This window comes from Scophthalmus maximus, chromosome 11 (assembly GCF_022379125.1).
Source record: "Scophthalmus maximus strain ysfricsl-2021 chromosome 11, ASM2237912v1, whole genome shotgun sequence".
Taxonomy (NCBI): Eukaryota; Metazoa; Chordata; class Actinopteri; order Pleuronectiformes; family Scophthalmidae; genus Scophthalmus; species Scophthalmus maximus.
This window is the reverse complement of record NC_061525.1, coordinates 12,829,527-12,841,919: the sequence shown is the minus strand read 5'-3', so window position 1 is coordinate 12,841,919 and position 12,393 is coordinate 12,829,527. Positions and strand designations below refer to the sequence as shown.

The window sequence follows — 12,393 nt, the reverse complement described above, 5'->3', positions numbered from 1 at the left end:
ACAGGGGCCACACAATACATCTTTTGGCGGGGGGCCCTAGAGGCGAATCTGACCAGGCGTGTAGCGCTGAACTCAGACATAGTGTAATGGCTACTGAGGAGAGCAAGAGTAAACAAGAGGAAGTCCAATGTTTAGAAAAAGTAAAACGATAAATAAATGAATAAAGCAGGTAGAGGTGAAGGAGAGGCCTCACACTGAGAGGAACCATGAGAATCTCTCACTACGCTTCCTTCTTGCCTCCCTCTCCTCTCTCCATCACAATGTAGAGAGGAGAATGTGGACGGTTGCTGAGGGCAACCTGTCTGTACTCACCTAATGATGAACAGGAAGTTATGTGTGAGCAAGGGTGCTATTAATTGAAGCAAGTGTAGAAAGGACATTTGCTTGCTCATGATGTGTGTGTGTGTGTGTGTGTGTGAGAGAGAGAGAGCAGCCAGTGTGCCAGAGAGAGAAGGAGGCTGTAGATTGTGAAACTCAGACAGTTACTAGAGAGAACAGGAGGGTGGAGAAGGATGGATGGAGGGAGTGAGGGAACGTAGTGGAGGAGGGGGCGATTGTGTGTTGACGCTGTACATGGCGTCAGTGAGATAAGAATAGAGATGGTGCGTGTAACGCTGCTGAGACTGCTGCTCAGTGGGGCAGGCAGTACTCACTGTGTGTGTGTGTGTGTGTGTGTGTGTGTGTGTCAATGAGTGTACAGATATTACCCAGGTTACGCTCATGTGTGTCGGGATGAGTAAACTTTTGGGGCTGCAGTTATTTTTTCTTCAGTTGTATAATTGCAGTTATGTGCATCATTTCTTTCAAATTGAAACAAATTTTTTAATCATTTTCGAAAGATCAACGTGAGAATATCATTATTACTTTCAGGTTTTCTTTTTAATAGACCAATGCGTTAAAAATCCAAAAGCAATAAAGACACCTCTAAACTCATATCTGTAATGATGTAATACTGATAACTAACTTATAACTGTAATACTAATACAAATACTCATACCAATACAAACTTTATTATATCAAGGTCATAGCAAGCAGATATGAGAATGGTTCAAGATGAAGCAAGAATAAAACAACAGCATGGCAGAGCATAAACTGCCATAGCTGTAGCTGTGACGTTTTGGAATCAACAGCACACGGTGAGTGTGTGGACAACGTCTTCTACTTCACAGCATCAAAAACGGAGTGATCCACTGTAGCGGGACAACGGGAGGACAGGGAGCAAAGAGAACATAAACAGAAAGTTAAAAACGTATTCAGTTGCAAATCATTATTATTATTATTATTATTATTATTATTATTATAACAACAACAACACATAATAGAGCATATTTGGCCAGATACTCACGGCATTGATGCCCTTGTCTTTCACCTCTTGACTGGTCTCTAACTCATACAGAGCTGAGGAGAAGGAGAAAGGAAATGACTGCAGTCACTGTCTTTGCAAAGGTTCAACATTCAGTAACCTTATCATAATTGTATCGTGGGATACATAAAAGGGTGTGTGTGTGTGTTACCAAAAAGGGTGCGCAGCCTGGTGAAACATGACACAAAGCTTTGGAAGGGCATGTGAAGCTCTCCAGATGCAAACCGCTCAGACAGCAGCTGGATTACCTTTCCATCACACCGCATTCCTGGAAAACACAGAAGGGAACAAAGGTGTAAAGTGTGTGTGTGTGTGTGTGTGTGTGTGTGTATGTGTGTGTGTGTGTGTGTGTGTGTGTGTGTGTGTGTGTCCATACCAACAGCTTCCAGTGCTGCGCTGAGCTCGAAGGGGCTCATTGTCCCAGAGGAGTCCATATCGAACTGGAAGAAGATGGACTGAAAGGAGCAGCACCATTAGAATAAGTAACACAATCCTGACACACACACACACAAACACACACACACACACACTGAGCTGTACCTGCAGATTGCGCAGACTGGACAGCAGGGTTTCTGCTTGTTTGCGGCTGAGACGGCAGTGTCCTTTAGTCTGCTGGCAGAGTTAGGAGAAATCTCAAGATGATAGAGGACAGAGAAGAATCTAATGAGGAAGAAGAGTGGAAGTGAGCAGCGGGGCGGCGTGATGACTCAACCCGGTGGGAGGGCCGGGGACCAAACTAACAAAGGTGTGAACCTGGCAGAGGACAATCACCTTTTCAACAGCAGCAGCTCAAGTGTTAACGTGTGAGGTTTCTCTAAGATTTGAGTAAACCAGAAGTACAGAATATACTGTACATTATAGTCAATGTCAACTGAACTACGAGGAGACTGGAGTGTGAGACAAAAGGATACATCCTCTCCAAAGATGAGCTGTCGGCACGTCTCCAGGGGCAGATGGTAATCTTTGTCAAGAACTGTGATCAGGGAAGAAAAAGGCAGAGGTTGATGAAGAGAGAGAAAATATGGGGTTAAATTGGATTAAGCTGAGGAAAGTTGAAGGTGAGGGCAAGTGTAGTCACTTTCATTACTTAACCAAGCTCAGTTTAGTTTATCAGACTGCTGTGAGCCTCTGTGTAGATCGGTGACCTCTGTGGGTCTGTGCAACTTTCAAGACATTGCATTTGATGCTGCTTTGACCCCATCTAGTGGCAGTTACAAGTATTACAAAGCCACAGATAACTGTTGATGGTCCGGCTAGCTTTACACAAAGCATGAAAGGTCAGTCATTATCTCTGATGCAGCTTAAGCATAAAAAATAACCTGAGTTCAACAGCTTCGTGAGCTCCTTGGCGTCCAGCATGTCATCCTGTCGAGAACATGAAAAATAAATCAGGTTGGGTTGTATGAGCAAAGGCCCCAAATGTGTAAATAAGGTAATGTAGTAATATGGGGAGGATGAGGATTTCTTACAGGGCCAGCCTCTTCATCAAAAGTCTTCTGAACTCTGCTTTGATCCTCTGGGGAGACAGGGGTTGCCATAACCTGTTCGCCAAAAACATGGCAAAACACACATAAACACACAATATATGTTTTGGTTGTCTGTTGTTTGCAGTTTTTTAAATTTGAAGGCCAGACTAAACTCACCGGGAGGTAGCCGGAGGAGCAGGTGAAGTCCTGAGTCCTGAAGTTACAAACACCACATCAGATTGTTAATGAGGCTCTTTGAAATTATACCTTCATGCAGTTTGAACCTCACACACTACATTTTTTGAGTTTTAGCTACTTAGGCCTTCAAAGCTAAATTTCCTGGATCTCACCCCAGAGTGTTTCCAGTCTTGGAGAAAATGCGGACAAAGAAATCTCCAGGCTTGTTGGGTCGATAGGTGGACCCCACAATGATGTAGTTACCCGGGGCCAGACTCATCTTCCTCCACACACCTCTGTGGGACAGTGAAAAATATATATTAATTTACTTCCAACAGGTAAACACGATCTCATCAAAACACAAGGTCCATAAAATATTCTAAATACAACTATACAGATAATAATATGTGTGTGTTTGATAGCTACCACCATTGGAAAGAGCCATATGTAACACTATTCAATATATCTCTGTTGTTTTATCTGTATTTGCATTTAGTCTTAATTTTTTTTTTTTTATTAATAACGTTAAAACTTAATTGATTATGTTTACATTTTCTCACCAAAAACATAACAGCAGGTTTAAGTTCCAAGTTTTTCATGTAAGTATGTAAATAAGTAAGTATGCCACATATACTTTATTGACATTGAACATCCTCCAATTCACAGACATGTCTGTCAACACGTAAAAATTTGTCAAACCTCACCTCTGAGTAGTATATTTCCCTGAACGACCCACAGGGGTATTTGCCATGAAGAAGTCACGGCCCAGACACATGCCCTCGAGCTGAATAGAGAAAGATATTTCAAATGGACAAAATATACCTATATAAGGTATATAATGTGTCTCTGGTCTCTCTTTTTTTATACTTTAACTACAAAATAAGAAACATTTTGAACAGCATTTGTACAAATTACAAAAATACTTTAATGTGTAATTCATTTCTCTTATTCCTCTGAAGTTTTTACTCTGTTGTTTTTTTCTTCCAGTGTACCAGAGCCAGCCTGAATTATATATTTATTCACAAAACAACATCCTACTGTAGATCAGGGGGCGTACGATAAAGTCTTCCTTCTCTACAAAGACACATTTGAGATTAAAAAGGCATAAATTGCAATTTTCCGGATGATAATAAAATACTACGACAGATACTCACCTCAGGAGGAACCTGCAAGTCAGAAGAAATACAAAGAATCATTTGAGTTCCACCACGACTAGAATGAAGAAGCTGAGATCCCACATGTTGAATGAAGAGTATGTTTCTCACCTTGTAGACGTGGAAAGCCACAAAGAGAAAGTGGACTTTGTCTCTCTGCCTGCGGTTTTTCTGCAGCAGTTCCACCAGCACAGTGCACTGTTTGGCCTTCTGCTTCTGTTTCTCTGCTCTCTTCTTCTCCTCCGGGGTCATCTCCACCTCATCATCTTCATCGTCATCATCCTCGTCCTCGTCTTCCTCCTCGGTCAGGTCCTGTTCTCTAAGGATCAACTGGAACTGAGGATTTTTCCAAAATGTTTCTGGGAGGGAAAAAAAACCCCAGTGGGAGTTTGATCACATAAATGAAAGAGGCATAGGGCTTGAACACATTTTTGTGAAAATATCAAGCTATTATCATACTGTTATATCTGCGGCTGCCGCCAGCAGAGCTGCCCGGTACCCAGGATCCTTCGTGTTCACTGATGGTCCAGGTGGATTGGAGCGCAGGAGTGGAAGACGGGGCAGGTGGCCTTCCCTCGTCCAGAGAGTCAGGACTCACACTGCACAGCTCCACGATGTTGAACAGGCTGCTGAAGTCTTCTGCACTGATCCTAATAAGTGTCCATAATGAGTATTTTGAGAGTGTGTGAGAGCTTTTGTGTTGGTGTAAACTGGTGTGTCTAAACATACCAGAACTCTCCATCTTCTCTCTTTTTCAGATCAATCCGCTCCTTCTCCGCTTTGTCCAAGGCGTCCCACTCTTTACCCCTGCAGTCACAAAGACAAACTCATCGTCTGTGGACGACCCGTGATCTGTGACTGTGTGAGTGCTCTGCTTCACAACACAAACAGGAAGCTTCCTCACTTGTCGCTCCAAGGTCCACGGTATTCGACAAAACCCCAGGGGTTCCTCAGCCTCAGCAGCAAAATCTCATCTGACGCTTTCCTCACCTGAAATTTGAGGAGATATAAAAGTAATAAGTAATAATATTATAGTTGAGATGAGATATGAGATGTAATGAGATTACTTGACATGACATTCGTCACATTTGTTTGGATTATATTAGGTTAGAATGTTAGGATGCAATACACTGAAATTAAAAGACATGGGATTACATTAAATATGATTACATTTAATTAGATTCAAGAGGGATTAGGCAAGATAAAATGAGACAGTATGAGGTTAAAATGGATTTCTTTTATATTAATTAAATTAGATTAGATGAGATGAGATGAGATTAGATTAGATTAGACCCATTTTCCACTAGACTCATATACACTAATAGAGACACAAAAAGACAGAAGAGAAGAGAAGAAGAGCTCTGGCAACACGGTCTCTTCTCTCTGTTGGTTCTGTTCTCATTCTCACTGATGTGTTGTCGATGTCATTTTACACCCAGATAAACAGACATGTAGAGGGATTTATACACAAAACCATGAATTAGTTAAAAATGAAATAAAACGTGACTTTTCTTTTCTTGATAATTGCATCATTGTTAATCTCATTAAACCGTTTTTAAATAGATATTAAGCTTACAGATAAAATAAGCAGCAAAATATGGTTAAGATTTGTTTCTCGTGTTGTATTGTGTGGATTAATCTATTGAATAGTGTACTAAAATTACCAGGATTTGTGCCACAATAGGTTTTAATAACAAGATCAGATTTTTCTTTGGAGATACAGTAGCACTTCTTTAGGATGTAGACACCAGTTTATACAATTGCCGCAGCTTATAATGTGTGATCTTTATTAAAGAGCATCTTTGTGGTGGCCCAATGGCCAGCCTACACCCGCAGTCTACATCCGGTGAGTCAGACTAGAGTGATACTGACCTTGTCAGTGTCGGTGATTGCGTAAGCGTGGCCCTTTATCAGCCCGTTGCCTGTCACCTTACCAATGTCATGGTAGCTGTAGGCCTGCGAAGACAAAGATAGAAACTCTGGTAGATCATCTTTTCATCGTCCACCTGTTTCACTGTGAACACTTTGTTGTGTGCATGTACCTGGATGAAGCAGCTGAGCAGGCTGCCTCTGGACAGGGCCCCGGTCAAACACCTCCAGAGGACTCGAGGGGTACGAGACGAGACGTCCATCGTGTACGCGATGCCTCCTGTGAAATCTTCCATCCCCTCTGAAATGTTGCCGCCCTTCAGGCTTCCATAGGATCCGATTAACCTACACACAGGAGATGAAAAAGTGTATTATTAACACACACACACACACACACACACACACACACAGAAAAAACAATGGGTGGTCTGAGACATTAGAACCCAGAAACATATGCTGGTAGTGGCAACTGACTTGGCATAGGCCTTCTCCACTAGGGCGCTCCAAAACTCATTGCGGGTGTGAGAGTAGCTGAAGAGCAGACGGCCTTCGCGTACTGGCAGCCTGTCATCCACAACCACCTCCACCCACTCACCATACTGCCAGAACTACACAGGGAGAGGGAGAGACAGACAGAGAGGATTTCATCCACATGTGATCTATCTATCTATCTCTCTATCTATCCATCTATCCATCTGTTTTTAATGAACAACTCTGTAGTTCATAGGCATGTGGACACAATGTAACAAGTACAAATCACAAAACAATAATTAATAAGTAAAAGCAGATATTCAGTAATAAAAAAGTGAATCATTGCAACCACTACAGTGTCCCTCACCGCCCCAACCACATGTGAATACTAATCATAAAACATGTTTTCATATTTGTTCCATTACTTAATGTCCTCAAATGAAAAGGAAGATTGTGTAAAGAAAGAGGTTATTTTAGTGATTCTTCTTTCTCCCCGAGAGTCGACCTTGAGGCTCTGTTTGTCTGTTCTGTTCTGTTGAGCAGATTATATATATATATATATATATATATATATATATATATATATATAATATCTCTCTCAGCAGTATAGTGAGGTATGAACACCAAACAAATTCTAAAAATTCACCATGTTGTATTTACTTAGTATTTACACAGTGAAGGAAATGTGGTTTATAAGGATTGCAGTTTATTTACAGGTCTGTTTTTTAAAATATTTCCTTGAGTTTCTTTTGAGAACTTTGAATTGCCTTGTTTTTTAAAAGTGTTAAAAAACTAAAGGGGAAAACAAATGTCCATAAGAGGAAGAATCACACATTTGTTTTGTCTTACTCAATTTATTAAACCACTCCAAAGGCCGTTACTGGTCATAACTATGGGTGTAACTGTGTGTACAAAACAAGAGCCGAGAGCAGGCCTGCACTGGCTTGTCATAGCTACAGCTATGTGTGTGTGTGTGCGCGCGCGCATGTGTGTGTGCGCACGCGGGTCCCAGGGGGAGTCACTACCTGCATGTCTGGACAGCGCTCCCATCACCTTGACAGGGCAAAATTAGTTTCCAGTCCTTCCGACCAGCTTGTCAAGTCATGTCACATTCTCCCCAACAGCCTCTAAAGGTCCACGGCTCAAAGGCCAAACAATCCCTGAGCAGAAACCATGAGAGTCACCTGACGTGCTGGCTTGTTTTCACAGGACTGAAATGTCTAATAAGATAATATTTTATTGACTTGAGCAGGTCAGAGTAGGTGAATGATGAACTCTTTCGATTCTAATCACAGACTCTAACGAGGTGATAAAGATGAGGTATGACTCTTCTTGCGTTTGAGACCACGCGACTCCAGGGTGAGTTGATACCTGTTTGATCCAGCTGCCTTCATTTAATTTCAGCGCTGGGGCACGACAGCTAAATTAGAACACATTTCACTGAAACGTCTAAAATGTCATATGCGAACACAATGTAAATCAAACATTAGCATAAACCTGTGCAGCTGATTCCCTCTGCAGCTGCTCTTCACACTGCGAGCTAGAGCCACATTTCATAGATTTTCAGGAAATCATATGTGGATCTTGATGTAAAAAATGGTGTTGAGGACTATGAGTCTGTACAGCTTCTTCCTTCGTCCTTTTATTTTTCTTTAATAAGAGTTATACACACACACACACACACACACGTAGGGTTGTTTGTCCTTGGCAGAAGTATGTGCACTACTAAGCGCCATTCAAATATTCTACTGTTATTTGTAAAAATGTTTTGTGCTTTTTTTGTAACCCAGCATGAAATCAGAGTTATACAATATTCTTCTGTACAAACAAACGTTAAATAAAATAAGTAAAGTAACACATCCGATGTGCCAAACAATACAACAACACAACAAAGCACGACAAAATTGATGTTGCAGTAAATGGCTAAAACTTCAACATTAACATCATAAAGTATCATAAATATCTGCTTTCATATACTATTAAGCAGCGTGTTCAGACGAAGATTGGGCAAGAGATAAGGCTGAATGAATGCCGTATGTCGAAATATGTGGCGGTCTTGGTCTGTAATTAGAGGCGATAGAGGTGTGAGTCTCAGCTGAGGGGGGTTGGTAAGAAAAAAGGGGGATAAAAGTAGTGAGCCTCTCTTCATTTATCTAATCTACATCTATACTTACTGTAAAATGGAAGATCCCTGCATAAGGTTCGGACAGGCTTTGGTCAGGTGGCACCACCTTCACAAAGAGCTTGGGGTGCATGGTCAGACAGGACAGGGCGGCCAGCAGCCAACAGTTACCTGAGAGACAAAAGAAGCACACGAAAAGTGTTCTCGTTTCGTGTAAAGAATGTTTAGTTTTGTGTGTCAAAGTACTTCAGTGGGCATCAAAGGGTTTGTCTCCCGTGAGGTGTGATTCATGTTTTTGTCAGGTAGGTTAAGCTCGCCCATGCACACGCACGTACACACGCACGTACACACGCACACACACACACACACACACACACACACACACACACACACACACACACACAGGCCACAGTCCTTCCCGAAAGAAAAACATCTGTTCCATGTTTTTTCTCTGTTGCTTTAACTGTTGGCTGTAACTGTGTAAATCATGAAAAACACGTCCTGCAGTTTGAAGGAACACATAAAACTCAGACAAGAAGAAGAAGATATGGGAGAGGAGAAAGAGGAGGAGGAGGAGATGCTGCTGGTGGCATTGATCAGTACCACTGTCATATTTTCATGCAATGAGGTAACCCATCAATTGTGACCCATCAATCCAGGGATCCCAGTGAAGGATGCCCATGGAAAGAATTTCCTGCTGTGCAGAAAACAGTCTTCCAGTTCACCACAAATAGAAAGCAGATTGCACAACACAGATTTGACCATTATCTAAAGACAGGGCTGGATGGGGTAAGGACCCTAAGTAGATTTGGGTTTGAGAACAACAGATTCACTCGTCTTCCCCCCCCCCGTGGTGCGTTTGAAGTTGGGTCCCGGGGGCCGTTCGGTGCTGACATCAAGTTCTGCAATTTATTAAAGTTAAATAACAGGAAAAATCTGAACCAGGTACGTGTGGAGTGCGGAGTGTCTCAACTGTTGGGTATGTGGGTTTAACTAGTCCACGATGTTGTGCAATGGAAGTTGAAGTAAAAACAGCATGAAATCTATTATTTGGGGAGAGAAGATGAACAGTGGGCAGCAGAAGCAGAGGTTTACTGTCTGTGGAAGTTTTCTGATGAACTCACCCAGTTGGCCCTGGCAGATATCAGTGGTCCCAGTCGTGCCCTCCACAAACACAGCCCTCTCACTGATTTCCTTCAAAAAAATAGAGCGAGATGAGGACAGTGTGAGCACAAGATACTGTAACAGCAGTTTTTGGTTTTGAAACTAAAATACCAAAAAATGCATTGGTTCCAGCCTCTGAAAAGTGAAGATTCGTAGATTCACCCCTGCTACATGGATGCAAATTCAGTGTTTTGGGGGAATACCTAAGCATGGACTCACAAATGTCATGTCATGGGCATGTTTCTAATTTAAAGATCAAATGATTAATCAAACAATTGGCCATGGATCAAAAATAAAAAAAATAGTAATTATAATACTTAGATTTAGGCTTTGGCGTGTGACATGTGTGACCATTTCTCACAATAAATCTACCTTGTGCCTATAGGACTGATATTTAAAATATACATATATATTTATGTTATTTTCTTAATTTGAGCAAACAGCTGCAAGTTCCTCAGACCTGAGCCACAAGTCCGTTGGCAACCACTGCAGCACCTCTGATAAAAGTGTATCCTCCCATTATCTGCTTGGCAGTAAAGGAGATTGGGAGTTATATACATGACTTCAATGCTTAGGCTTTTCCTTAATGAACAAAGGGGCCAAATCCTGGAAAACATGCAACCTGCAGACAACTTGCAACGTTCACATAAGACGTTTTGTTCCTATAACTGAACTTGAACAACTCGACCGTTGACAGCAGAACCCTGCACAGCAGCGGACACATCCCTCACATGTGGGTTTCAGCAGCTCAGTGGTTGAGAAGGACGCACCTTGGGTCGCTGCCACTTTATCGCCTTTTTCGGATCCGCGTCCTGCTCGGGCAAACCGATGGACCTCTGCTCGGCGGGGAAGGATGGATCAGAGAACAGCACACCGGCCTTCAGACACTCCTGCAGCAGAGTCTCGTAGTCCTGGTCTTTACACTTGATCGGGTTCTCGACGGAGCCCAGAGGTGCACGCACTTCATCGGTGGCCATGCTGAGTGAAGGAGACTGCCTCTACTGTAGAACCGAGGGCGCAGGGTGTGTGAGCGGTCCGGGTTTGAATGGGTTTAAATAGAGCTGACAGCGCACCCCCACCCACCTCCCCGGCTATGTGCCCACACTGGAGAGGTATGCTGAGCGCCGGGGGCCGAGGAGAGCTGGAGTCGGAGTAATGACACGGTGCCAAGCGGCAGCCTCTCTGATCTCTCCGCCGTCCATCACCAGCAAGCTTCTGTACAGAGGAGTGATGACGGTCAGCTGGCTGGACAACGGCTTAAATCAGGGGGGGCCTGTCCAACACCACTGCAAAAACTTTCTGAAATGTTACACTTATTTCTGTATATCTTGTCCTTTACTCGTTCAGATTCCGTTCATTCCTTCAAATCAGTCAGAAAATAACAGATACATTTCATTTCATAATATGAAAGTCAAAAATTCAAAGCGTCACACAATATTTCCTTACAATCTAACTCCCAGGGAGAAAGGGCCTGCCTCGTGTTCGTTAGAGTCCAGGGTGCAGTAAATGTTTGTGTCTGTGCTTGAAAAAGGTTAAAACATTAATTCAATAAGGAGGGGAGCTATATTTATGTTTATGCTCCCTAACACGTCACCAGATTAGGTCTTTGTCATTTCCCTAAACCAGGCGCTAGGTGGCAGTGTACTCCACCTAAATATACTGCACTGCCCCGCCACCACATCTACTGCAGGGGGAACTTACTGTACTGTGGTTGATTCCAGGTTTGTGCAAATGAAAGTAGAGTGAATCTCGCTGTAACATTTCCCTGCTTGCAATATGAAGTCAAGATGCACATTGGAGAAAATTTGATTTGAAATAGTTAAATCACAATTACCAATGTAGAAAGTTCATTGCAGCTCGTGCTCTTATTGTCAGCTATATAATATTAGTAAAGGTTTCCTGAAACTGACATTTTATTAAAAATTATTAAATCTATTAGTTTTGATATAATTATTACAACTTACGAACCCTGTAGAAAAGCTTCTTTACTACAAAGTGACACCTTCAGTTTTTCATTTCTTCCATCAGTTCCCTAATAAGAAAATAAAGGAGGAATCTCGTTTTCTTGAGACAAAGGACATTTCCCCTTTGTATTTTACAACACTCATTACTAAAATTTCAGTGGAACAAAAATAATTCCACCTTTGTTGTTTCCACAAAATGAATTCATAATGTTTTAAAGTGGATGTTCCTAATGACTTGTAGATTTAACGAGTCTGACCAGTCTAAACAGTTTTCAGAAGGGGCTTGGGCTCCTCCTGTGCAAACTACTTGTGAACTCTGGTCTGGACTCAAATACTCTGAAGTGGAAATCCAATTACCGTCCCCCCTGCCCACCTACCCCGCCCTCTTGTGTCGTGTTATTCATTTAGTTTAGGTAGATATCCATCTCCAATAAACGGTTGTCCTGTGGTGCTAGCTGCAGGCCTCTCAGGACCTCTCCAGGCGTCTCCAGCCGTCCCTCCATCACACGCCTGATTACACTGAAAACGTGAGACTGACCGGGACTAAACAAACAAGAAGAATAGCGACACAGATCCACCTAATGGTCACCATTTAACTCCATTCATAGGCTCTCCATTATGTCCGTATGGTCTTTGAGGATGG

The 12,393-nt window shown here is 42.4% G+C and overlaps 1 protein-coding gene across 2 annotated transcripts; it reads right to left on the bottom strand.

Moving 5' to 3' along the window:
- Positions 1-860: 860 nt before the first annotated feature.
- On the bottom strand, positions 861-11,018 carry capn12 (calpain 12). Of its 2 annotated transcripts, none has more exons than XM_035623693.2 (22): positions 10,557-11,018; positions 9,747-9,816; positions 8,675-8,793; positions 6,504-6,637; positions 6,203-6,374; positions 6,033-6,116; positions 5,065-5,150; positions 4,890-4,967; positions 4,620-4,810; positions 4,272-4,519; positions 4,161-4,172; positions 3,711-3,790; positions 3,180-3,302; positions 3,007-3,043; positions 2,833-2,904; positions 2,683-2,728; positions 2,275-2,336; positions 1,904-1,975; positions 1,740-1,818; positions 1,515-1,631; positions 1,346-1,398; positions 861-1,190 (listed from the first exon to the last, which is right to left on the bottom strand). In XM_035623693.2, exons 1-22 carry the CDS (start codon positions 10,761-10,763, stop codon positions 1,164-1,166), a joined length of 2,169 nt encoding a protein of 722 aa, XP_035479586.2. In that variant the 5' UTR covers positions 10,764-11,018; the 3' UTR covers positions 861-1,163. The 2 variants fall into 2 exon arrangements, with proteins under 2 accessions (XP_035479586.2, XP_035479587.2); XM_035623694.2 differs by having other exon boundaries at positions 1,904-1,972; positions 10,557-11,016.
- Positions 11,019-12,393: the final 1,375 nt, after the last annotated feature.